This window comes from Pelodiscus sinensis, chromosome 4 (assembly GCF_049634645.1).
Source record: "Pelodiscus sinensis isolate JC-2024 chromosome 4, ASM4963464v1, whole genome shotgun sequence".
In the NCBI taxonomy this organism is placed as follows: Eukaryota; Metazoa; Chordata; order Testudines; family Trionychidae; genus Pelodiscus; species Pelodiscus sinensis.
Genome location: NC_134714.1, coordinates 134,665,123 through 134,689,576, shown reverse-complemented (window position 1 = coordinate 134,689,576; position 24,454 = coordinate 134,665,123). Strand labels below are relative to the sequence as shown.

The window sequence follows — 24,454 nt, the reverse complement described above, 5'->3', positions numbered from 1 at the left end:
GGCCCAGGGCCAAAGCCCAGGCTGGAGGACTCAGGTTACCCCCCTCCCTACCCCGCGTGGGGCAGGCAGACTTCAGCCCCGCTCCTGGGGTCCCGCAGTGACTGTTGCCGGCCGGGGCCGCGGTCCTGCCCTGGGCTAACCGGTGCCGACGGCCTGTGGCAGCTTGTCTGCAAGGGGGGGAACCGCCTCGGGCGCCGGCGACTCCCCGGTGCTGCGGTTCCCCGGGGCAGAGCTCGGCCCCCTCAGCGGAGCCCCCCTTCCCCTTCCGGCGGGGACGTGCCAGCGGGCCCCTCCCCTCGGCCTCTGCGCCTTCCCCGGGACAGGGCTCCGGGCCCTGCGCCAGCTCCCTCGCTGCGTCCCCGGGGCCCCCTTTGGGAGGGCCACAGAGAGCTCGCTCTGCCGTGCCCCCCACGCGGCCTGCCCTATTGCGGGGCCAGAAGCCCTCCTGGAGGAGTGAGACATAGGGGGCCAGAGCTGTTGGCAGGACCCATTGTGCTCATTAGGCCTGCTTTCCAGGGGCGCTTTCTCCTGAACCCCTGAATTAACTGACCCCAATGAGCACCCCAAATTCAGCCGGCCCCTCCTGGCACAATGTTGGGGCCACACAGCCTGACCCCCTGGCCTGTCTAATCCTGAAATGTGCACCCAAAAGTCCATCCAGACCACAGCCATAGTGGGGGGCTGGAACCCTGACCCCAAAGTGCCCCCCATGTCCCACCCTGCGCCCCTCCCCGCAGGGCGACGCTCTGGCCGATCTGGCGCGGCGGGAGCAGTTTGAGACATGATGTGTCGGCAGAACACGGGATCCAACCGTGGCAACGCCACCACGAGGCAGGAGCCGGCTTTGGGGGCCGTAACCCCGCTTCCCCCTTTGGCGGGCAGGCTGAGGGAAAGGGGAGGGGTGCAAGGAGCACACGGACCGGACAGAGACATCTCTTAGGGCAGGGTCTATTCACAAAGCTGCTCTGTGTTCTAGCCAGGAGGAGAGGAGGGAAGGCTGGGTCCAATCGGATGAGCCAATCAAATGAAAAAGCATCTAACACATCAGGGAATGGCAGCCAGATAAATAGTGACAAATGCTTAAAGTGCTTGTACACAAATGCTAGAAGTCTAAATAGTAAAAAGGGTGAACTAGAGTGCCCCGTTTTAAAGGAGGATATTAATAGAACAGGCATCACGGAAACTTGGTGGAATGAGGACAATCAACAGGAGAGTCACACCAGGGTACAAAATCTACCAGAAGGACAGAGCAGGTCGTGTGGGTGGGGGAGGAGCCCTATATGTGAAAGAAATTGTAGACACTCAAATGAAGTAAAAATCTTAAATGAGCCAAACTGTTCCTTAGAATCTCTCTGGATAGTAAGTCCATGCTCCAGTGAGAAGAATAGAGCAGTCGGGATATACGATCGACCCCCGACCAGGACAGTGATAGTGACTATGAAATGCTAAGCGAGATTAGAGAGGCTATCAAATTAAAAAACTCAGTAACAGTGGGGGGATTTCAGCTATCCCCGTATCGACTGGGGACACGTCACCTCGGGACGGGATACAGAGAGAAACTTTCTTGATACCTTAACTGACTGCTTCTCGGAGCAGCTGGGTCTGGAACCCACAAGGGGAGAGACTGTTCTTCATTTCCTCCTAAGGGGGGAGGGGGGGGCGCAGGATCTGGTCCAAGAGGTACATATAACTGGACCGCTATGAAATAGTGCCCGTCATGTAATAAAAGGTAACATCCCTGCGGTGGGAAACACCTCAGCAGCCCAGCACTCTGGCATTTAATTTCAGAAAGGAGAACTACACCAAGGTAGGCAGTTAGTTAAACGGAAATTAAAAGGAACACTGACTAAAGTCACATCCCTGCAAACTGCATGGACACTTTTCAAAGACACCATAATAGAGACCCAACTTAAATGTAAACCCAAAATTACAAAACACAGTAAGAGAACCACAAAAGTGACACCGGGGCTTAACAACCAGGTAAAAGAAGCAGTGAGAGATAAAAAGCTATCCAGGTAAAAGAAAAAGTCAAATCCTAGTGAGGAAAATAGAAAGGACCATAAACTGTGTCAAATGAAGTGTAAAAATGTAACAAGAAAAGCCAAAAAGGAGTTTGAAGAGCAGCTAGCCAAAATCTGACAAAGTGACAGCAAAATGTTTTTAAGTACATCAGGAGCAGGAAGCCGACTAAACAACCCGCTGGGCCCTTGGACGATGGAGATGCTAAAGGAGCCCTCCAAGACGATAAAGTCATAGCGGAGAAGCTAAATGAATTCTTTGCTTCAGTCTTGACCGCTGAGGATATTGGCGAGACTCCCAAATCGGAGCCAGTCTTTTTAGGTGACAAATCTGAGGAACTGTCCCGGATTGAGGTGTCAGTAGAGGAGGTTTTGGAACAAATGGATAAACTTCACAGTAACAAGCAGGGCTCGACAAATCACCGTTTCTACACGCCCATGGCAAGTAGATTTCACCGCCATTTGTCAAGCCCTGGTAACAAGTCACCGGGACCAGCTGGCATTCGCCCAAGAGCTCTGAAAGAACTCCAATGGGACATTGCCGAACTATTACCTGTGGTCTGTAACCTGCCTTTAAATCGGCTTCTGTACCCAATGACTGGAAGGTAGCCAACGTGACCCCAATATTTAAAAAAGGCTCTAGAGGCGATCCCGGCAATTACAGACCAGTAAGTCTAACGTCAGGACCAGGCAAATTTGTTGAAACAATAGTAAAGAATAAAATTGTCAGAGATATGGATGAACATAATGAGCTGGGGGAAATGAGTTTAACTGTTAATTTGAACTAAGGGGTTTATCTCGGAATCGCGCTTCTCTGCCACTTGTAGAGGCAGGCAGTTATTCCAGGCTAGTCAATTTCCAAAATGGCGACCGGCTGGGAACATGCTAACGAAGCGCAGAATATTTAAATCCCGCGCTTCATTTGCAATTTCGGTCGCCCTCATTAGCCTCCCTAGTTCGAACTATGGGGCTAGTGTAGACGTACCCCTAGAGATCTTTGAGGGGGGTCAACAAACAGATGGACCAGGGGGATCCAGTAGATGTAGCGAACTTAGATTTCCAGAAAGCCTCTGACAAGGTCCCTCACCAAAGGCTCTTAAGCAAAGTAAGTTGTCATGGGACAAGAGGGTTGGTCCTTTTGTGGACTGATAACTGGTTACAAGACAGGAAACAAAGGGTAGGAATAAATGGGCAGTTTTCAGAGGGGAGGGAGGTAACTAGTGGGGTCCCCCAAGGGTCAGTCCTAGGACCAATCCTATTCCACTTATTCATAAACGATCTGGAGAAAGGGGTAAGCAGGGAGGTGGCAGATGAGACCAAACTGCTCAAGATAGTTAAGACCAAAGCAGACCGTGAAGAGCTTCATAAAGATCTCCCCAAACTAAGGGTCTGTCCACACTTGCACCCTAGTTCGAACTAGGGATGCAAATGCAGGCGTTCGAAATAGTCAATGAAGCGGGGATTTAAATATCCTGCACTTCATTAGCATGATCTCGCCGGCGCGTTACTCCGCTCAACAGCTGTTCCGAACGTTACGAGCAGGTTACGAGCAGCCCCCCCCCCACCACGTCACAGGTCCACCAATGGCTATTGGCCAGGCTGCGTAGGAACCGTGTCCCTGGCCTCTGTCTGTCCGGAGGTGGGCGCCAGGGGAGGGAGGAGGTGAGGCTGACCTGATGGGTTCCCCCAGGACACGGCTGGCTGGACCGTTGCTCTGACCCCGTCTGGCCGCTCTCCTGCTCTCCGGCTGGCTCTGCTTTCAAGGGCCCAGCAGGTGCACACCGGCCGGTGGCCGTGCTGCCGCGAGCATTGGCTCTCCTCCCGCCCGGGCCAGCCAAGCCGTGTGGGGCAGACCGGGCACTGGGGCAGCCACACGCTAACAAGGCAGCTTCTGTCTCCAGGTGCGGGGCGCGGTTTCAAACCAGAGGGGGAAATTCAAAGAAAAACCACAGAACAGAAACGGGACTAAAATGAACAGATACAAGACACTGCCCTGCCTCAGGGCTGGGGGGAGAACCCAGGCGTCCCGGCTCCCAGCCCCCCTGCTCTAACCACTAGACCGCATGCCCATCCCAGAGCCAAGGCAAGAACCCTGGCTCCCAGCCCCCGGCTCTAACCACTAGTCCCCCCACCCTCCAGAGGACCCAGGCATCCTGGCTCCGAGCCCCTCCTGGTCATGATGTCCCCTGGGGGTCGGTGGATCCCTGCGCGGCGGGGGCCTTCGGGGGGTCCCCGTTTCCCTGCTGAGCCCCGGACACAGTCTCTCCTCCTGGAGTCTCCTCTGGGCTCATGGGCCGATTCCGTGTGAAGAAGCCGAACTGGGAGAGAGAAGGGGGTCAGGGGGCTGCCGGGCAGAGGGGCAGGCGGGTGCCGGGGGGGGGGGGCTCACCTTGTAGAGCAGCGCGACCAGCACGGCGAGGAGCAGGACGCCCCCGAGGGAGCTGCCGATGATCACCGGGACCGGGTCGAAATGGGAGATCACCTCCACCTCCGTGGTGACCTGCGGAGACACACGCTTGGGGAGAGAGCCCGGGGGTCCTGCTCTACCCACTAGCCCCCGCTGCCTTCCCAGAGCCGGGCCGGGAGCCCACTCTAACCACTGGCCCCCACTGCCCTGCCAAAGCGGGGAGAGGCCCCTGTGCCCCGCCCCCGAGAGCCCTGCCCCGGTACCTGGCTGTACTGGAATTGCTCCGGCTGGCTCTGGAAATACTGGGTCTCGTCGATGCCGACAGTGGCCTCGCTGCGGAGCCAGAGCCGGCGGGCCTCCAGCTGCGGGACAGACGGACAGGGCGAGGGTGAGGGCAGGCTGCACCGGGGGAGCCCCCCCCCCCCCACGTCGCCGGGCCTACCTTCGCTCCGCCCTCGGCTCGGTACAGCTCCCCCGAGAAGGTGAATCCCAGGGACTCCCCGCTGCCCAGAGAGGGCACCTCACACCGCACCCGGGTGCAGACAGACGCCCCCAGGCACCCGCGCTGGAGCAAGGGAAGCAGAGTCAGGCGCCAGCCCATCCCACGTCGCAGCCACATGGCTCCTCCCCAGAAGGGTCGCATCCCAGCGCCGGCGGGGACCCCCGAGTGCCCAGCCCCCTCAACCCAGACGGGCCCCATCCCCGAGCGCCCAGACCCCCCGACCCAGACAGGCCCCGTCCCCGAGCGCCCAGCCCCCCCGACCCAGACGGGCCCCGTCCCCAAGCACCCAGCCCACCCTGACCCAGACGGGCCCCGTCCCCGAGCGCCCAGCCCCCCCCGACCCAGACGGGCCCCGTCCCCGAGCGCCCAGCCCCCCCCGACCCAGACGGGCCCCGTCCCCTGCCCCACAACCCACTGTTGTAACCGGTGCCCGCCCACCCCAGAGGTGGCTGCATCTCGGCTTGGATCTTACTGTCACGGGCTCCCTGGGGGTCTTGGCTGCAGTCCCCATTCGGAGGGTCAGGGGAGGGGAGCATGCGAACCGCTGTCCCTGCAAGGGAAGGGCGCAGGCTGTGCCACCGGAGAACCCAGGAGTCCTGCTCTCTGCCCCCCCTCGCCCCCCCGGGCCCCTCGGCCCTGCCCCAGGGACTCACCCCCTCACTGAGCTTCGCAGACACGTTCCAGACGAAGCCGAGCTCGGCCCGGATGGGGAGTTCAAAGGTCACGCTGACGGGCACAGCGGAGTGCCCCAAATTCTGCACCTGAGCCGTGGGGGACACAGGCAGAGGGAAGAGGGAAGAGGAGACCTCGGCGCCCGAATCCACCTGGCACCGAGCGCCCGGTCTCAGCCCCGTCCCCGCGCAGCCCCCTCGGGCGCCCGAATCCACCCGGCACCGAGCGCCCGGTCTCAGCCCCGTCCCTGCGCAGCCCCCTCGGGCGCCCGAATCCACCCGGCACCGAGCGCCCGGTCTCAGCCCCGTCCCTGCGCAGCCCCCTCGGGCGCCCGAATCCACCCGGCACCGAGCGCCCGGTCTCAGCCCCGTCCCCGCGCAGCCCCCTCGGGCGCCCTGCGGCTCAGCCAGGCGCAGCCGCGCTCACCTGGTAGCCGTGGGCGATGGCGTGTGGCTCCGGCCGCTCCGCGGAGACGCTGATGTAGGTGACTGAACCCAGGCTGGGGGAGACGGGGCGTCAGCGGGGGGGCGGGGGGGGGGCTGTAACCGGGCCCCCCGCGCTGCGCTGGGATTCCCGCCGACTCGCCCACGTGGGGATGGGCCCAGACACCCCGGCCCGGCCTGGGCAGGGAACAAGGCTCTTCCCGGGGAGACGCAGAGGGAGGGGGACGGACACCGGGTTGGGGGCAGGGCTGGGAGGGGCAGTTTGTGGCAGGGGGGTGGGGGATGGACCCTGCCCCAAGGGGGCTGAGGCGTCCTGGCCCCTCGCGCCTGTGCTGGGCTGTGCCCGGAGGAGCACTGAGCCCCCTTCCACTGGCCGGCGCAGTGAGCTCCGGCTGCTGCGGGTGCAGGGGCGGGGGCTCCCCCACGCGCCGTCACAGGGTCTGGGTGGAGCCCGGGGCCCCCGAAAGGGGCCGGCAGGGCACCGGGGGGGGAGAGGGACCGAGGGGGGTCGGGGGTTGCCACCCTTTCACGATGACGTCCACGGGGCGCAGAACTGGCAGCTCCCGCGTGGCTGCGTTGTCCGCCAGCGTCCCGCTCGTCCCGTTCTCGTTCTGACTGCAGGGGGGAGGGGAACAGGCTGAGCTTGGGACCCAGAGCCCCCCCTTCCCCAGAGCCCCCCCTTCCCCACAGCTACTCTGGGACAGCCCCCCCCAACCCAACAGCGCCCTGGGGCAGCCTCCCCTTCCCCACAGCCTCCATGGAGCAGGGCCCCTGTCCCTACAGCCCCCCAGGGCACCCCCCAGCAGGTGGCACATGGACAGCTGGGGGGACGGACAGGGGGTACCGGGGGGTGCTGCAGGCGGCCGGTATCGCAGCGCTGCGGGAGCAGAGCCGCCGGGCCAGGCCGTACCCCCACACAGACAGGCAGCAGCTCAGCCCGCTGGCCCTGCGGCTCGGAGGCAGGACGCGTCCCCAGCTCCGCCCTGGTCTTGCCGCCAGCACCCGCGGGCCGTCTCGGGGCCCGGCCGCACCCCAGGCCTGGGGACTCTGCTCCCGCCGGCAGCCCACCCTGCCCTGGGCACGCCCAGGGGCCCCCCAGGCACAGGGATGACGAGAGACGGACGGACGGACGCAGAGCAGAGAGCGCCGGCGGGCCCCGTGGCTCCCCCAGGCGGGACGCACCAGGCGGCTCGGAGGGTGAAGGAGGCGGGGGCCGCGGGCCAGGCGGTGAGGGACGACACGTGGAAGGCCAGTCGCAGGAACACCTGGGGGGGAGCGAAGGTGAGACGCGGCGCCAGGGGCAGACCCGGGACCCTGAGCCCCCCCCCCGCCGCCTCGCTCACCGTCGTTTGCTCCCGCAGCACCGCCGGGCTCAGCTGGCAGGAGCTGGTGGGGGCGGACAGGTCGCCCAGAGCCCCGGGCAGGCTGCAAACCAGAGAGAGGGGCCAGCGGGACTGGGGAAAGCAAGGGCCAGTTAGGGACAGCGCCCCTCGGCCCGCCCCAGCCCAGCCCCCCCGCTGGTCCCCCCACTCCTGCCCCCAGCCCTGCCAGTGCCCCTCCACCCCGCAGCCCCTGCCCCCAGCCGCCCCGCTGGTCCCCCCACTCCTGCCCCCAGCCCTGCCAGTGCCCCCTGCTCCCGCCCCACAGCCCCTGCCAGCCCAGCCCCCCCGCTGGTCCCCCCACTCCTGCCCCCAGCCCTGCCAGTGCCCCCTGCTCCCGCCCCACAGCCCCTGCCAGCCCAGCCCCCCCGCTGGTCCCCCCACTCCTGCCCCCAGCCCTGCCAGTGCCCCCTGCTCCCGCCCCACAGCCCCTGCCCCCAGCCGCCCCGCTGGTCCCCCCACTCCTGCCCCCAGCCCTGCCAGTGCCCCCTGCTCCCGCCCCACAGCCCCTGCCAGCCCAGCCCCCCCGCTGGTCCCCCCACTCCTGCCCCCAGCCCTGCCAGTGCCCCCCACCCCGCAGCCCCTGCCAGCCCTCCCCCAGCCCTGCAGGTGCTCCCCAATCCCACTCCACAGCCCCACCCCCCAGCCTCTGCCCCCCCTCACTCCCGCCCCACAGCCCCCTACCTGCAGGACAGAGCCCCCCCGGAAGGCCATCCCTGGGGGATACTGGAGGGTCAGCGCCGGCCCAAAAGCCATTTCTCCCGCGTTCTCCAGCTGCACCGTCAGGTTGAGGAGGAAGCGGGGGCTGAGCCGGAGGCCTGGGGACCTGCAAAGTGCACGCTGAGTCCGGCCCGGCCTGGCCCAGCAGGGGCGCGGGGCGGGGGCTGCCGGGGCCACTCACCCCGAGAAGTTGAAGGAGACGCGCAGGTCGGCCACGCACACCTCGTCCGCCCCGCACCGCCGCTCAAAGGGCACCTGCGGGGCAGAGAGCCGGGCGCCGGTCACAGCCCCGGGCAGCGCGGGGAGCCAAGGGCCCAGGGCCGGGCGCCGGTCACAGCCCCGGGCAGCGCGGGGAGCCAAGGGCCCAGGGCCGGGCGCCGGTCACAGCCCCGGGCAGCGCGGGGAGCCAAGGGCCCAGGGCCGGGCGCCGGTCACAGCCCCGGGCAGCGCGGGGAGCCAAGGGCCCAGGGCCGGGCGCCGGTCACAGCCCCGGGCAGCGCGGGGAGCCAAGGGCCCAGGGCCGGGCGCCGGTCACAGCCCCGGGCAGGGCGGGGAGCCAAGGGCCCAGGGCCGGGCGCCGGTCACAGCCCCGGGCAGCGCGGGGAGCCAAGGGCCCAGGGCCGGGTGCCGGTCACAGCCCCGGGCAGCGCGGGGAGCCAAGGGCCCAGGGCCGGGCGCCGGTCACAGCCCCGGGCAGCGCGGGGAGCCAAGGGCCCAGGGCCGGGTGCCGGTCACAGCCCCGGGCAGCGCGGGGAGCCAAGGGCCCAGGGCCGGGCGCCGGTCACAGCCCCGGGCAGCGCGGGGAGCCAAGGGCCCAGGGCCGGGTGCCGGTCACAGCCCCGGGCAGCGCGGGGAGCCAAGGGCCCAGGGCCGGGCGCCGGTCACAGCCCCGGGCAGCGCGGGGAGCCAAGGGCCCAGGGCCGGGTGCAGTAGCAGGAGGAGGGGAGGGGACCCAGAACCTGGGATTACAAGGTAAGGGGGCTGGAATGGAACCCAGGCATCCGGGTGGTATGGGGGGGGAGGGGATCCAGGCATCCGGGTGGTATGGGGGGGGAGGGGATCCAGGCATTCGGGTGTTATGGGGGGGGGAGGGGATCCAGGCATCCGGGTGGTATGGGGGGGAGGGGATCCAGGCATCCGGGTGGTATGGGGGGGGGAGGGGATCCAGGCATCCGGGTGGTATGGGGGGGAGGGGATCCAGGCATCCGGGTGGTATGGGGGGGAGGGGATCCAGGCATCCGGGTGGTATGGGGGGGAGGGGATCCAGGCATCCGGGTGGTATGGTGGGGGGGGGGCGGGAGTGGAGGGGAGGAGATCCAGGCATCCGGGTGGTATGGGGGGGAGGGGACCCGGGCACCCAGCTGCGTGTGGGGGCGGGGTACCTTGAGGTGAGTGGTTGTGTTGGTGTCAGGGGACAGCAGGGGTGTCAGACCCCTGGTGCCCTCGATTGGCTCCCCCTGGACTGAGAAATTCATCCGCAGCTCCACCGGGGTCAGGAAATCCTCCAGGCAGGCCTGGGGGGAAGTGAGTGCTGTGAGCTTCCCCAAAGCAGTGCCCCAGCCATGAACTCCCCCATGCTGTGAGCTTCCCCAAAGCAGTGCCCCAGCCATGAACTCCCCCGTGCTGCGAGCTGCCCCACAGCAGTGCCCCAGCCATGAACTCCCCCATGCTGCGAGCTGCCCCACAGCAGTGCCCCAGCCATGAACTCCCCCGTGCTGCGAGCTGCCCCACAGCAGTGCCCCAGCCATGAACTCCCCCATGCTGCGAGCTGCCCCACAGCAGTGCCCCAGCCATGAACTCCCCCGTGCTGCGAGCTGCCCCACAGCAGTGCCGGGGGGGGGCGGGACCTACCAGGGCGTGCAGGGTCTTGGTGGTGCACTCTGGCGCCGCGCCGACCCGCACAGAGTCCAGGAGCTGCGAGGCTCCGTCGTGCAGCACCAGGCGCGGGTTGGAGCTCCCAGGGTCCAGCCGGAGCGCGAAGGAGACGTTGGCGTGAAGGGGCGCTGGGGGGAAAGCAGAGTGGGAGCAGGGCCGGGAGCAGAGGGGGTGGGGGAGGGGGGCCACACAACGGTGCGAGAGTCCGGGAAGGGGGGGGGCTCACCTGGCCCCCTCTGGCCGATCTGGCGGAGGTTGAAGCACAGGGTCAGGTTGACCTGCCCAGCCAGCTGGCCCGCGGGCCCCGCACAGCCGGCCTCGCCCAGGGGGATCCGGGCGGGAGCCAGCGCCAGGGAGGGGGCGACGCCGATCAGCGGACGGACCCTGCCGGGGGACGGAGGCGCGGACAGTGAGGGGGGGGACAGGCGGCGTGTCGGGGCCCCCCCCACCCCCGTGCGCAGCCGGACGGGACCCCCGGGCCGCTGAGGGAGAAGGGTCGGTGCTGCTCCGAGATCCAGCGCGGACGGAGGAGCTGGGGCCGAGCCTCAGTTGCCTGGGGGGGTCACTTAGTCTGCTCCCCTCATGCTTCCCCCCCTGCAGCTCCCCTCCTGCACTGTCCTGCCCCCCCCGGGGAAGCTCTTGTCCCCTGGTCCCCAGGAGGTGAGACCCCGACACGCGCCCCAGGGTGTCCTGCCTGGCCCCCTCCGGCAGAGAGAGCGGCAAGGGGGGGGCCAGGAGGTGAGACCCCGACACGCGCCCCAGGGTGTCCTGCCTGGCCCCCTCCGGCAGAGAGAGCGGCAAGGGGGGGGCCAGGAGGTGAGACCCCGACACGCGCCCCAGGGTGTCCTGCCTGGCCCCCTCCGGCAGAGAGAGCAGCAAGGGGGGGGTTCAGGAGCGCACAGTGATTGGAACAGCCCCGACCTCCCCCCAGCCCCAGTGCTGCGAGCTTCCCACCACAGTGCCACCCGCCCCCCCTCTCCCTCACCTGAGCAGCACGGCCCGGCCCAGGGCCCCCACGGCCACGTCCGGCAGCCCGTCCCCGCTGAGATCCAGCCGCCCCCGCACAGACTGGCCGAAAAACCGCAGAGCAGGAAAGAAACACCCGCCGGAGATACGCTGCGGGGGGGGGGGGGGGAGGTTGGATAGTGCCCCTCGCTCCCGCCCCGCAGCCCCCCCAGCCCTGCCCCCAGCCCTGCCAGTGCCCCTCGCTCCCGCCCCGCAGCCCCCCCCAGCCCTGCCCCCAGCCCTGCCAGTGCCCCTCGCTCCCGCCCCGCAGCCCCCCAGCCCTGCCAGTGCCCCTCGCTCCCGCCCCGCACCCCCCCAGCCCTGCCAGTGCCCCTCACTCCCGCCCCGCAGCCCCCCCCAGCCCTGCCCCCAGCCCTGCCAGTGCCCCTCGCTCCCGCCCCGCAGCCCCCCAGCCCTGCCCCCAGCCCTGCCAGTGCCCCTCGCTCCCGCCCCGCAGCCCCCCAGCCCTGCCAGTGCCCCTCACTCCCGCCCCGCAGCCCCCCCCAGCCCTGCCCCCAGCCCTGCCAGTGCCCCTCGCTCCCACCCCGCACCCCCCCAGCCCTGCCAGTGCCCCTCGCTCCCGCCCCGCAGCCCCCCCAGCCCTGCCCCCAGCCCTGCCAGTGCCCCTCGCTCCCGCCCCGCAGCCCCCCAGCCCTGCCAGTGCCCCTCACTCCCGCCCCGCAGCCCCCCCAGCCCTGCCCCCAGCCCTGCCAGTGCCCCTCGCTCCCGCCCCGCAGCCCCCCAGCCCTGCCAGTGCCCCTCACTCCCGCCCCGCAGCCCCCCCAGCCCTGCCCCCAGCCCTGCCAGTGCCCCTCGCTCCCGCCCCGCACCCCCCAGCCCTGCCAGTGCCCCTCGCTCCCGCCCCGCACCCCCCCAGCCCTGCCAGTGCCCCTCACTCCCGCCCCGCAGCCCCCCCAGCCCTGCCCCCAGCCCTGCCAGTGCCCCTCGCTCCCGCCCCGCACCCCCCCAGCCCTGCCAGTGCCCCTCACTCCCGCCCCGCAGCCCCCCCAGCCCTGCCCCCAGCCCTGCCAGTGCCCCTCACTCCCACCCCGCACCCCCCCAGCCCTGCCAGTGCCCCTCACTCCCGCCCCGCACCCCCCCAGCCCTGCCAGTGCCCCTCACTCCCGCCCCGCAGCCCCCCCAGCCCTGCCCCCAGCCCTGCCAGTGCCCCTCACTCCCACCCCGCACCCCCCCAGCCCTGCCAGTGCCCCTCACTCCCGCCCCGCACCCCCCCAGCCCTGCCAGTGCCCCTCACTCCCGCCCCGCACCCCCCCAGCCCTGCCAGTGCCCCTCACTCCCGCCCCGCAGCCCCCCCCAGCCCTGCCCCCAGCCCTGCCAGTGCCCCTCGCTCCCGCCCCGCACCCCCCCAGCCCTGCCAGTGCCCCTCGCTCCCGCCCCGCACCCCCCCAGCCCTGCCAGTGCCCCTCGCTCCCGCCCCGCAGCCCCCCCAGCCCTGCCCCCAGCCCTGCCAGTGCCCCTCACTCCCGCCCCGCACCCCCCCAGCCCTGCCAGTGCCCCTCGCTCCTGCCCCGCACCCCCCCAGCCCTGCCAGTGCCCCTCACTCCCGCCCCGCAGCCCCCCCCAGCCCTGCCCCCAGCCCTGCCAGTGCCCCTCGCTCCCGCCCCGCAGCCCCCCAGCCCTGCCCCCAGCCCTGCCAGTGCCCCTCGCTTCCGCCCCGCAGCCCCCCAGCCCTGCCAGTGCCCCTCACTCCCGCCCCGCAGCCCCCCCAGCCCTGCCCCCAGCCCTGCCAGTGCCCCTCGCTCCCGCCCCGCACCCCCCCAGCCCTGCCAGTGCCCCTCACTCCCGCCCCGCAGCCCCCCCAGCCCTGCCCCCAGCCCTGCCAGTGCCCCTCGCTCCCACCCCGCACCCCCCCAGCCCTGCCAGTGCCCCTCACTCCCGCCCCGCAGCCCCCCCCAGCCCTGCCCCCAGCCCTGCCAGTGCCCCTCGCTCCCACCCCGCACCCCCCCAGCCCTGCCAGTGCCCCTCGCTCCCGCCCCGCAGCCCCCCCCAGCCCTGCCCCCAGCCCTGCCAGTGCCCCTCGCTCCCGCCCCGCAGCCCCCCAGCCCTGCCAGTGCCCCTCACTCCCGCCCCGCAGCCCCCCCCAGCTCTGCCCCCAGCCCTGCCAGTGCCCCTCGCTCCCGCCCCGCACCCCCCCAGCCCTGCCAGTGCCCCTCACTCCCGCCCCGCAGCCCCCCCCAGCCCTGCCCCCAGCCCTGCCAGTGCCCCTCGCTCCCACCCCGCAGCCCCCCAGCCCTGCCCCCAGCCCTGCCAGTGCCCCTCGCTCCCGCCCCGCACCCCCCCAGCCCTGCCAGTGCCCCTCACTCCTGCCCCGCAGCCCCCCCAGCCCTGCCCCCAGCCCTGCCAGTGCCCCTCGCTCCCACCCCGCACCCCCCCAGCCCTGCCAGTGCCCCTCACTCCCGCCCCGCAGCCCCCCCAGCCCTGCCCCCAGCCCTGCCAGTGCCCCTCGCTCCCGCCCCGCACCCCCCCAGCCCTGCCAGTGCCCCTCACTCCCGCCCCGCAGCCCCCCCCAGCCCTGCCCCCAGCCCTGCCAGTGCCCCTCGCTCCCGCCCCGCACCCCCCCAGCCCTGCCAGTGCCCCTCACTCCCGCCCCGCAGCCCCCCCAGCCCTGCCCCCAGCCCTGCCAGTGCCCCTCACTCCCACCCCGCAGCCCCCCAGCCCTGCCCCCAGCCCTGCCAGTGCCCCTCACTCCCGCCCCGCGGCCCCCCCAGCCCAGCCCTGCCAGTGCCCCTCACTCCCGCCCCGCAGCCCCCCCAGCCCTGCCCCCAGCCCTGCCAGTGCCCCTCACTCCCGCCCCGCGGCCCCCCCAGCCCAGCCCTGCCAGTGCCCCTCACTCCCGCCCCGCAGCCCCCCCAGCCCTGCCCCCAGCCCTGCCAGTGCCCCCTGCTCCCGCCCGCAGCCCCTGGGCATCTCACCTGGCTGTGGGAGTCTCTCAGGGCCAGTCTCTCCAGCTCCCCCAGGAAGATGTAAAGGGCCCCCAGCCCGTCGTCGTCCAGGGGGGCCCCAATGGCCACGTCCTCTCTGCCGTCCCCATTCACATCCCCCAGGGGGCCCAGCGCTGCCCCGAACCGGCCCAGCCCGTTCCCCGGGGACCCCCGCAACCTCTGGGTGCAGTTCAGAGAGCCCTGGGGCAGGGAGAGGGGGGCTCAGAGCCCCGCCCGCTGCCCCCCAGCCTGCCCCCCCACCGTCCCCCACCCCTCCTCTCCCTGCCCCCCACCTCTGCCCCCACCCCTCTCCCTGCCCCCCACCCCTCCTCTCCCTGCCCCCCACCTCTGCCCCCACCCCTCTCCCTGCCCCCCACCCCCTCCTCTCCCTGCCCCCATCACCCCAGCCCCCACCCCCTCCTCTCCCTGCCCGCATCACCCCAGCCCCCACCCACCCCTCTCCCTGCCCCCCTCACCCCAGCCCCATCCACCCCTCTCCCTGCCCCCCTCACCCCAGCCCCATCCACCCCTCTCCCTGCCCCCCTCACCCCAGCCCCATCCACCCCTCTCCCTGCCCCCCCTCACCCCAGCCCCATCCACCCCTTTCCCTGCCCCCCTCACCCCAGCCCCATCCACCCCTCTCCCTGCCCCCTCACCCCAGCCCCGTCCACCCCTCTCCCTGCCCCCATCACCGTAGCCCCATCCACCCCTTTCCCTGCCCCCATCACCCCAGCCCCATCCACCCCTCTCCCTGCCCCCTCACCCCAGCCCCATCCACCCCTCTCCCTGCCCCCATCACCGTAGCCCCATCCACCCCTTTCCCTGCCCCCCTCACCCCAGCCCCATCCACCCCTCTCCCTGCCCCCTCACCCCAGCCCCGTCCACCCCTCTCCCTGCCCCCATCACCGTAGCCCCATCCACCCCTTTCCCTGCCCCCATCACCCCAGCCCCATCCACCCCTTTCCCTGCCCCCCTCACCCCATCCCCATCCACCCCTTTCCCTGCCCCCTCACCCCAGCCCCATCCACCCCTTTCCCTGCCCCCCTCACCCCATCCCCATCCACCCCTTTCCCTGCCCCCATCACCCCAGCCCCCATCACCCCAGCCCCGTCCACCCCTCTCCCTGCCCCCTCACCCCAGCCCCCACCCCTCTCCCTGCCCCCATCACTCCAGCCCCATCCACCCCTCTCCCTGCCCCCATCACCTCAGCCCCATCCACCCCTCTCCCTGCCCCCTCACCCCAGCACCCACCACTCCAGCCCCATCCACCCCTCTCCCTGCCCCCATCATCCCAGCCCCCACCTCTCTCCCTGCCCTCACCCCTCCGCCCCCGTCTCACCCCCTCCCCGAGGGCGCAGACCCAGACCAGGCCACCCCAGTGGCGGTTCTGGTAGCCAGGGGCCCCGATCAGAACCAGATCCGTGTCGCCATCGCTGTCCAGGTCCAGGGTGCAGAGCTCGGCCCCGAAGGCGGATCCCACCTGGGGGAGAGACGGACGGACGGACAGATGCAGGGTGCTGAGGGGCTGGACAGGCAGACGGGGGGAGGGAGGGTGGGCGGACAGATGGACGGGGTGGAGGGACGGACTGACGGACAGATGGACACATGGGACATGGAGGGACGGACAGACAGACGGGCAGGGCTGAGGGCTGCCAGACAGACGGACGGGTGTTCTGGAAGGGCAGGCGAGGGTGCAAGTGGACAGACAGACGGGGAGCTGGGGACAGACGGACGGGGCCACGGCATGATGCTCACCTGCTCCCCCAGGACGCTGCCTCCGACCTGGCTGCTGTTGCTCTGGAAGACCGTGACCCGCCCGACGTGCCCAAACCGGGGGGCCCCGGCCACATACAGGTCACTACCCCCCCGGTGGGCCAGGGCCAGGGAGTAGCCTGTGGGGAGGGGAGGGAGTTAGTGTGGGGAGCGCTGGGGGAGGGAGGGAGGGAAAGGGGTGCAGAACATGGGCAAGAGGGAGGGAGGAGGGGGGAAGAGGAGGGGGAGAAGGGACAGGTGGGGGAGGGGTGGGAAAAGGGGAGTGGGGGGGAAGAAGGGACAGGTGGGGGAGGGGTGGGAAAAGAGGAATGGGGGGAAGAAGGGACAGGTGGGGGAGGGGTGGGAAAAGGAGAGTGGGGGGAAGAAGGGACAGGTGGGGGAGGGGTGGGAAAAGGGGAGTGGGGGGGAAGAAGGGACAGGTGGGGGAGGGGTGGGAAAAGAGGAATGGGGGGGAAGAAGGGACAGGTGGGGGAGGGGTGGGAAAAGGAGAGTGGGGGGAAGAAGGGACAGGTGGGGGAGGGGTGGGAAAAGGGGAGTGGGGGGAAGAAGGGACAGGTGGGGGAGGGGTGGGAAAAGAGGAATGGGGGGAAGAAGGGACAGGTGGGGGAGGGGTGGGAAAAGGAGAGTGGGGGGAAGAAGGGACAGGTGGGGGAGGGGTGGGAAAAGGGGAGTGGGGGGGAAGAAGGGACAGGTGGGGGAGGGGTGGGAAAAGGGGAGTGGGGGGGAAGTAGGGACAGGTGGGGGAGGGGTGGGAAAAGGAGAGTGGGGGGAAGAAGGGACAGGTGGGGGAGGGGTGGGAAAAGGGGAGTGGGGGGAAGAAGGGACAGGTGGGGGAAAAGGGGGGGAATAAGGGGGGGGCTGGGCCACTCACCCAGATAAGCCGCCTTTGCCTCCTCCCGCAGCAAGGACTCGTTGAAGAAGGTCGTGCGGGGGGGGTTTTCCCGCCGCTCCTCCAGCCCCCCCGCCCAGTCGTAGGCCCCCACCGCACCCACCACAATGGCCTCCTGGGGGTCGCGGGGAGACAGAGAAGGGGGGTGAGGGACCCAGGAGTCCTAGCGCCCCCCGCAGGGCTCTGCTCCCCTCCCCCAACCCGGCCCGGCGTGGGGCAGCGCCCTGTGAGCGGGCAGGGCGGCGGGGGGCGCGCGTGCTCAGAGAGGGGGACTGCTCCGAGCGATCCTGGCGGCGCTCCCGGCGGGAGGGGACCCGGCGCAGATTTCCCGGGCGAGGGCGAGGGCGGACGGCCAGGGACCCGGCACACGGACCGGCCTTAGACCCACCAGCGCCGTGGGGCATCCGTTCCCCAGAGGCCGCGAAGCGTCTGCCCTGAACTAGGGGGCTGGGACCCGGAGGAGGCCGCATCGCGGTCGCTAGAAAGGAGGAAGCCGCGGGCGGAGCCGGGCCGATAGCGATATGCCCGGGGGCTGGTCAGTAGCCAGGGGGACACCCCCGAAGGCAGCCTGGCCTGGGCAGAGCTCGCTGGCAGCCCCGCCGAATCAGCAGTGTTACTAGCACCTTGCAGACCAGAAACCACTTGGCTACGCACTGCACCCAGCGCACCCCTAGGGGGCGCCTAGCCAGGGGACTGTCTCCCCCTAGTGGTGGGACCATGCACAGCACACGGTCTGTGTCTCCAGCCCTGGGGGGGATCTGCCTCCCCCGCCCCCGAGGCGTGGCTGGAGCCCATGTGCCCAACACCCCCCTTTTCCCCCCACCGTGAGGTAAGGGGGTTCTACCCACCGGGGTGAGCAGGGCGCTGAATCCTCCTTGCGAGAGCTCCAGCTGGAGAGAGCTGGTGTTGGAAACCTGGCCTATTCCTGGGGGGAGGAAGAGAGGGGGTGAGACCCAGGCGGGGAATGGAACCCAGCATCCAGGGGGGCTCCCCGTCCCGAACCCCCAGAGACCCAGGCGGGAGACGGGGCCCAGCATCCGGGGGGGCTCCCCGTCCCGAAGCCCCAGAGACCCAGGCGGGAGACAGGGCCCAGCATCCAGGGGGGCTCCCCGTCCCGAACCCCCAGAGACCCAGGCGGGAGACAGGGCCCAGCATCCGGGGGGGCTCCCCGTCCCAGAACTCCCAGAGACCCAGGCGGGAGACAGGGCCCAGCATCCAGGGGGGCTCCCCGTCCCAGAACCCCCAGAGACCCAGGCGGGGAATGGGACCCAGCATCCAGGGGGGCTCCCCGTCCCGAACCCCCAGAGACCCAGGCGGGAGACGGGGCCCAGCATCCGGGGGGGCTCCCCGTTCCGAACCCCCAGAGACCCAGGCGGGAGACAGGGCCCAGCATCCGGGGGGGGCTCCCCGTCCTGAACCCCCAGAGACCCAGGTGGGAGACGGGGCCCAGCGTCCGGGGGGGCTCCCCGTCCCGAACCCCCAGAGACCCAGGCGGGAGACAGGGCCCAGCATCCGGGGGGGCTCCCCGTCCCGAACCCCCAGAGACCCAGGCGGGAGACAGGGCCCAGCATCCGGGGGGGCTCCCCGTCCCGAACCCCCAGAGACCCAGGCGGGAGACGGGGCCCAGCATCCGGGGGGGCTCCCCGTCCCGAACCCCCAGAGACCCAGGCGGGAGACGGGGCCCAGCATCCGGGGGGGCTCCCCGTCCCGAACCCCCAGAGACCCAGGCGGGAGACGGGGCCCAGCATCCGGGGGGGCTCCCCGTCCCGAACCCCCAGAGACCCAGGCGGGAGACGGGGCCCAGCATCCGGGGGGGCTCCCCGTCCCAAACCCCCAGAGACCCAGGCGGGAGACAGGGCCCAGCATCCGGGGGGGCTCCCCGTCCTGAACCCCCAGAGACCCAGGCGGGAGACGGGGCCCAGCGTCCGGGGGGGCTCCCCGTCCCGAACCCCCAGAGACCCAGGCAGGAGACAGGGTCCAGCATCCGGGGGGGCTCCCCGTCCCGACCCCCAGAGACCCAGGCGGGAGACGGGGCCCAGCGTCCGGGGGGGCTCCCCGTCCCGAACCCCCAGAGACCCAGGCGGGAGACGGGGCCCAGCGTCCGGGGGGGCTCCCCGTCCCGAAGCCCCAGAGACCCAGGCGGGAGACGGGGCCCAGCGTCCGGGGGGGCTCCCCGTCCCGAAGCCCCAGAGACCCAGGCGGGAGACGGGGCCCAGCGTCCGGGGGGGCTCCCCGTCCCGAACCCCCAGAGACCCAGGCGGGAGACGGGGCCCAGCATCCGGGGGGGCTCCCCGTCCCGAACCCCCAGAGACCCAGGCGGGAGACGGGGCCCAGCATCCGGGGGGGCTCCCCAACCCGAACCCCCAGAGACCCAGGCGGGAGACGGGGCCCAGCGTCCGGGCCGGGAGAGGAGCCAGGCGTCCCACCTTCGATGGCGAAGATCTTCTCGCGCAGCTGCGCCTGGATGGAGCTGAGCGCGGAGAAGTTCCCAACCTGGAAGACGTTCTCGGGCCGCGAGGCGATGGTCTGCAGCTCCTGGCGCGCCTCGGCTGAGGAGAACGCCTTGCCCACCTGGAGCCGGAGCAGAGATCTCCAGGGACGGGCTCCAGGGCCCCCGAAAGCCACTGACCCTTCTCACTAGCACGGAGCCCCCCCCCAGCGCCTCCCCACCATGCTCCAGAGCCAGCCGGATCCTCCGTGGGCCACAGACTCATCACACACCCAGCCCCCCGGCACCCTTCGGACCCCAGAGCTCTGCCCGTCCCTTCCTGCCTGCACAACCGGGGTCGGCCAGGCACCTCCCTCCCCCCCAGAGCCGCTCAGGAGCCTCTAGCTCAGGGTGGCCAGGCCAGGCCAGACCAAGAGCCACAACGGCAGTGGAGACGGCACGAGGAGCCGGGCAAAGTTGTTGAGGGACAAACAAGCAGCCCTGCCCTGGGGAAAACAGGGGCTGGTGCATCCGTCCGGGCCGGCTTCCTTTCCCCAGGGTCTTCGCAGCCCTGCCCCCGTTTGCTCTCTAACAACGTTGCCCCGGCTCTTCCCTCTGTCTCCACTGCGATTGCGGCTCCCAAAAAAAGCACCCGAAAGGGTGGAGAGGAGCAGGCTCTGGGCGGGAATTTGGGTGCTGGAGGAGGTGGAGAAGGGAGGGGGCCCCAGGCTGGGGAGCGTTGGGGTGAGCTGGGGGTTGGGGTGCTGGGCAAGCCGCAGGCTTGTGGCTGTGGGGGTGCAGGAGTTTGGGCTGGGGTGCGTGAGGGGCTCAGGGCAGGGAGGCTGGGAGTATGCCGGGCTCAGGACACAGATGTGCGGGGTGTGGACAGTGCAGGCATGTTGTGGCAGAAGACTGGGAATGTGGGGGGCAGGGGTTTGGGGATGTGGGGGGCTCAGGACAGGGGATCCAGTGCATGACGGGCTCAGGTTTGGGTTCTGGGGGATGCAGGAGTGTGATGCTGCTGTAGCAAGAAGGGGACTTGGCCCCAATTGGGGGCTTGTTGGCCTGGCTTCATTTTGAAATAAAATATGTCGTCAAACACAACATGTTTCGGCGGCGTCTTTATTTGTGAGAGGGGCGGGGAGCCTGTTCTGAGTCAGGGGTCAGCGACCCAAGAAAAGTCAGTTGGGGCCACACAAGAGAAATGCAAAAAAACCCTCCTCCAACCCCCCCAAGCCCCACTAATGTGACCCCAACTGTGCTGGTGGGGGCAGGGTGCTGGGGCAGGGTGCTGGGGCAGGGTGCTCGTCAGGGGGTCTGGCCAGGGGGAGGGGACAGAGACAGCTGGGGCCAGTACCTGGGGATCCCCAGTCTCAGAAAGTGCATTGGCTGCTCTTCCCCTCCCCTCTGCCAGGCACCCCCCTCCCCACTCTAACCCCCTCCCCTCCAGAGCCAGGCACACGCCCCCAACCCAATCCCCCCCCCAGAGCCAGGGACCAGCACCGCCCCCCTCTATACAAATCCCCCTCCCCTTCCCCCTTGCCCCCAAGCCCTACGGCCCCGCCAGACCCCCTCGGACACTGGACCCAGGGATGAGCCGGTCCCCCAAACCCTTCGGCCCCGCCAGACCCCCTCGGACACTGGACCCAGGGATGAGCCGGTCCCCCAAACCCTACGGCCCCACCAGACCCCCTCGGACACTGGACCCAGGGACGAGCCGGTCCCCCAAACCCTATAGACCCCCCAAACCTTTATGCTCTCCCCAGGACTGCTGCGAACTGGGCACTTGGCAGGACCCACCCGCCCGGCCCCGTACCCCAATGGCGTAGCGGATCAGCCCCTGGCGCTCGGCCGCCTCAATGGCCGTGTCGAAGGTGGTGTTCGTGTCCGTGGACTGCCCGTCGGTCAGCACGACCAGGAGGCGCTTGGCGCGGGGCCGGGCGCCGTGCTCGGGGGCGAAGGTCTGGTTTCTGTGGGGGGAGCAGGCGGGTCAGGACCGGGGGGCAGGGCGGCTGCCCCCCCCGCCGTGGGGTACTCACGCCACGAAGCGGATGGCCGAGGGGGTGTGTGTGTTCCCCTTCAGCTGCTGGAAATCCATCAGCTCCTCCTCCACCCCCGCCAGCCCCTTCTTGGTGTAGTCGGCAAAGCTGAACACCTGGTGGATCTCGGAGGAGAACTGGACCACGGCGAGCTGGGGGGAGGAGTCAGGGGGTAAGAGAGCAACTCGCTGCCCCCTCTCCGCCCCCCCCCACGGGCAGACGGACACAAAGACACAGCCGGGCTTGGACGGACAGACGGGGACATGGCACAGGGCCAGCCAGCCGGACACACGGCCCAGGGACGGACGGACAGACGAGGACGTGGCCCAGGGACGGACGGACAGACACACGGCCCAGGGACGGACGGACGAGGACGCGGCCCAGGGACGGACGGACGGACGAGGACGCGGCCCAAGGACGGCCGGACGGACGAGGACGCGGCCCAGGGACGGACGAGGACGCGGCCCAGGGACGGCCGGACAGACACACGGCCAAGAGACGGCCGGACAGACACACGGCCCAGGGACGGCCGGACGAGGACACAGCCCAGGGACAGCCGGACAGACACACGGCCCAGGGACGGCCGGATGAGGACACAGCCCAGGGACGGCCGGACAGACACACGGCCCAGGGACGGCCGGATGAGGACACAGCCCAGGGACGGCCGGACAGACACACGGCCCAGGGACGGCCGGACAAGGACACGGCCCAGGGACGGCCGGACAGACACACGGCCCAGGGACGGCCGGATGAGGACACAGCCCAGGGACGGCCGGACAGACACACGGCCCAGGGACGGCCGGACAGACACACAGCCCAGAGACGGCCGGACGAGGACACAGCCCAGGGACAGCCGGACAGACACACGGCCCAGGGACGGCCGGATGAGGACACAGCCCAGGGACGGCCGGACAGACACACGGCCCAGGGACGGCCGGACGAGGACACGGCCCAGAGACGGCCGGACAGACACACGGCCCAGGGACGGCCGGACAGACACACAGCCCAGGGACAGACGGACGAGGACGCGGCCCAGGGACGGACGGACGGACAGACACACGGCCCAGGGACGGCCGGACGAGGACACAGCCCAGGGACGGCCGGACAGACACACGGCCCAGGGACGGCCGGACAGACACACGGCCCAGGGACGGCCGGACAGACACACAGCCCAGGGACGGACGGACAGACACACAGCCCAGGGACGGACGGACGAGGACGCGGCCCAGGCACGGACGGACAGACACACGGCCCAGGGACGGACGGACGGACGAGGACGCGGCCCAGGGACGGACGGACAGACACACGGCCCAGGGACGGCCGGACAGACACCTGGACGCGGGGCTCCGCCAGGGCGCGCAGCAGCTCCACGATGAATCGCTTCATGAGGTGGAAGTCGTCGGGGACGATGCTCTGGGAGTCGTCGTACAAAATGGCCACGTCCACCCCCGAAATGCAGCCTGGGGGGAGGGGAGGAATCAGCCCCCCCTCCACCTCACCCCCCCCGGCGAGCGCCTCCCCCCACCTCAGCCCCCCAGCCAGCATCACCCCCACCTCACCTTCCCCCCCCAGCCAGCGCCTCCCCCCACCTCACCCCCCCAGCCAGCATCACCCCCACCTCACCTTCCCCCCCAGCCAGCGCCTCCACCCACCTCAGCCCCCCAGCCAGCATCACCCCCACCTCACCTCCCCCCCCCCGGCCAGCACCTCCCTCCACCTCACCTTCCCCCCCAGCCAGCATCACCCCCACCTCACCTTCCCCCCCCGGCCAGCACCTCCCTCCACCTCACCTCCCCCCAGGTCAGTATCACCCCCCACCTCACCTTCCCCCCAGCCAGCGCCTCCACCCACCTCAGCCCCCCAGCCAGCATCACCCCCACCTCACCTTCCCCTCCCCGGCCAGCACCTCCCTCCACCTCACCTCCCCCCAGGTCAGTATCACCCCCCACCTCACCTTCCCCCCCAGCCAGCACCTCCCCCCACCTCACCCCCCCAGCCAGCATCACCCCCACCTCACCTTCCCCCCCCAGCCAGCACCTCCCCCCACCTCACCCCCCCAGCCAGCATCACCCCCACCTCACCTTCCCCCCCGGCCAGCACCTCCCTCCACCTCACCTCCCCCCAGGTCAGTATCACCCCCCACCTCACCTTCCCCCCCCAGCCAGCACCTCCCCCCACCTCACCCCCCCAGCCAGCATCACCCCCACCTCACCTTCCCCCCCAGCCAGCGCCTCCACCCACCTCAGCCCCCCAGCCAGCATCACCCCCACCTCACCTTCCCCCCCCCCGGCCAGCACCTCCCTCCACCTCACCTCCCCCCAGGTCAGTATCACCCCCCACCTCACCTTCCCCCCCCAGCCAGCACCTCCCCCCACCTCACCCCCCCAGCCAGCATCACCCCCACCTCACCTTCCCCCCCCAGCCAGCACCTCCCCCCACCTCACCCCCCCAGCCAGCATCACCCCCACCTCACCTTCCCCCCAGCCAGCGCCTCCACCCACCTCAGCCCCCCAGACAGCATCACCCCCACCTCACCTTCCCCCCCCCCGGCCAGCACCTCCCTCCACCTCACCTCCCCCCAGGTCAGTATCACCCCCCACCTCACCTTCCCCCCCAGCCAGCACCTCCCCCCACCTCACCCCCCCAGCCAGCATCACCCCCACCTCACCTTCCCCCCCCAGCCAGCACCTCCCCCCACCTCACCCCCCCGGCCAACATCACCCCCACCTCACCTTCCCCCCTCAGCCAGCACCTCCCCCCACCTCACCTCCCCCCAGGTCAGTATCACCCCCACCTCACCTTCCCCCCCAGCCAGAACCTCCCCCCACCTCACCCCCCCAGCCAGCATCACCCCCACCTCACCTTCCCCCCCGGCCAGCACCTCCCTCCACCTCACCTCCCCCCAGGTCAGTATCACCCCCCACCTCATCTCACCCCCCCAGCCAGCACCTCCCCCCACCTCACCCCCCCAGCCAGCATCACCCCCACCTCACCTTCCCCCCCCCAGCCAGCACCTCCCCCCACCTCACCTCCCCCCCGGCCAACATCACCCCCCACCTCATCTTTCCCCCCCAGCCAGCACCTCCCCCCACCTCACCCCCCCAGCCAACATCACCCCCCACCTCACCTCCCCCCCAGCCAGCATCACCCCCCACCTCACCTCCCCCCCGGCCAGCATCACCCCCCACCTCACCTTCCCCCCTCAGCCAGCACCTCCCCACACCTCACCTCCCCCCAGGTCAGTATCACCCCCACCTCACCTTCCCCCCCAGCCAGAACCTCCCCCCACCTCTCCCCCAGCCAGCATCACCCCCTCCTCACCTTCCCCCCCCAGCCAGCACCTCCCCCCACCTCACCCCCCC

The 24,454-nt window shown here is 70.1% G+C and overlaps 1 protein-coding gene across 6 annotated transcripts in view; it reads right to left on the bottom strand.

The window, feature by feature from the left end:
- Nucleotides 1-1,747: 1,747 nt before the first annotated feature.
- ITGAL (integrin subunit alpha L) overlaps nucleotides 1,748-24,454 on the bottom strand; it is a 40,078-nt gene continuing 17,371 nt past the window's right edge. For 4 of the 6 annotated variants that reach the window (XM_075928768.1, XM_075928764.1, XM_075928769.1 and 1 more), the window contains exons 6-30: nucleotides 22,425-22,552; nucleotides 21,093-21,244; nucleotides 20,870-21,023; nucleotides 19,052-19,196; nucleotides 17,474-17,550; nucleotides 16,608-16,740; nucleotides 15,719-15,855; nucleotides 15,303-15,443; nucleotides 13,955-14,164; nucleotides 11,002-11,132; nucleotides 10,243-10,400; nucleotides 9,993-10,144; nucleotides 9,524-9,655; nucleotides 8,323-8,396; nucleotides 8,106-8,247; nucleotides 7,386-7,496; nucleotides 7,225-7,307; nucleotides 6,565-6,657; nucleotides 6,026-6,098; nucleotides 5,581-5,688; nucleotides 5,400-5,477; nucleotides 4,868-4,990; nucleotides 4,689-4,787; nucleotides 4,408-4,518; nucleotides 1,748-4,336 (exon numbers count right to left, since the gene is read on the bottom strand). In XM_075928768.1, the coding sequence (XP_075784883.1) occupies nucleotides 4,193-4,336; nucleotides 4,408-4,518; nucleotides 4,689-4,787; nucleotides 4,868-4,990; nucleotides 5,400-5,477; nucleotides 5,581-5,688; nucleotides 6,026-6,098; nucleotides 6,565-6,657; nucleotides 7,225-7,307; nucleotides 7,386-7,496; nucleotides 8,106-8,247; nucleotides 8,323-8,396; nucleotides 9,524-9,655; nucleotides 9,993-10,144; nucleotides 10,243-10,400; nucleotides 11,002-11,132; nucleotides 13,955-14,164; nucleotides 15,303-15,443; nucleotides 15,719-15,855; nucleotides 16,608-16,740; nucleotides 17,474-17,550; nucleotides 19,052-19,196; nucleotides 20,870-21,023; nucleotides 21,093-21,244; nucleotides 22,425-22,552 (3,089 nt within the window). In that variant the 3' untranslated portion in view covers nucleotides 1,748-4,192. Of the gene's footprint in view, nucleotides 4,337-4,407; nucleotides 4,519-4,688; nucleotides 4,788-4,867; nucleotides 4,991-5,399; nucleotides 5,478-5,580; nucleotides 5,689-6,025; nucleotides 6,099-6,564; nucleotides 6,658-7,224; nucleotides 7,308-7,385; nucleotides 7,497-8,105; nucleotides 8,248-8,322; nucleotides 8,397-9,523; nucleotides 9,656-9,992; nucleotides 10,145-10,242; nucleotides 10,401-11,001; nucleotides 11,133-13,954; nucleotides 14,165-15,302; nucleotides 15,444-15,718; nucleotides 15,856-16,607; nucleotides 16,741-17,473; nucleotides 17,551-19,051; nucleotides 19,197-20,869; nucleotides 21,024-21,092; nucleotides 21,245-22,424; nucleotides 22,553-24,454 lie in introns of those variants that run through there. The other 2 variants (XM_075928767.1, XR_012903739.1) reach the window with 2 other exon arrangements.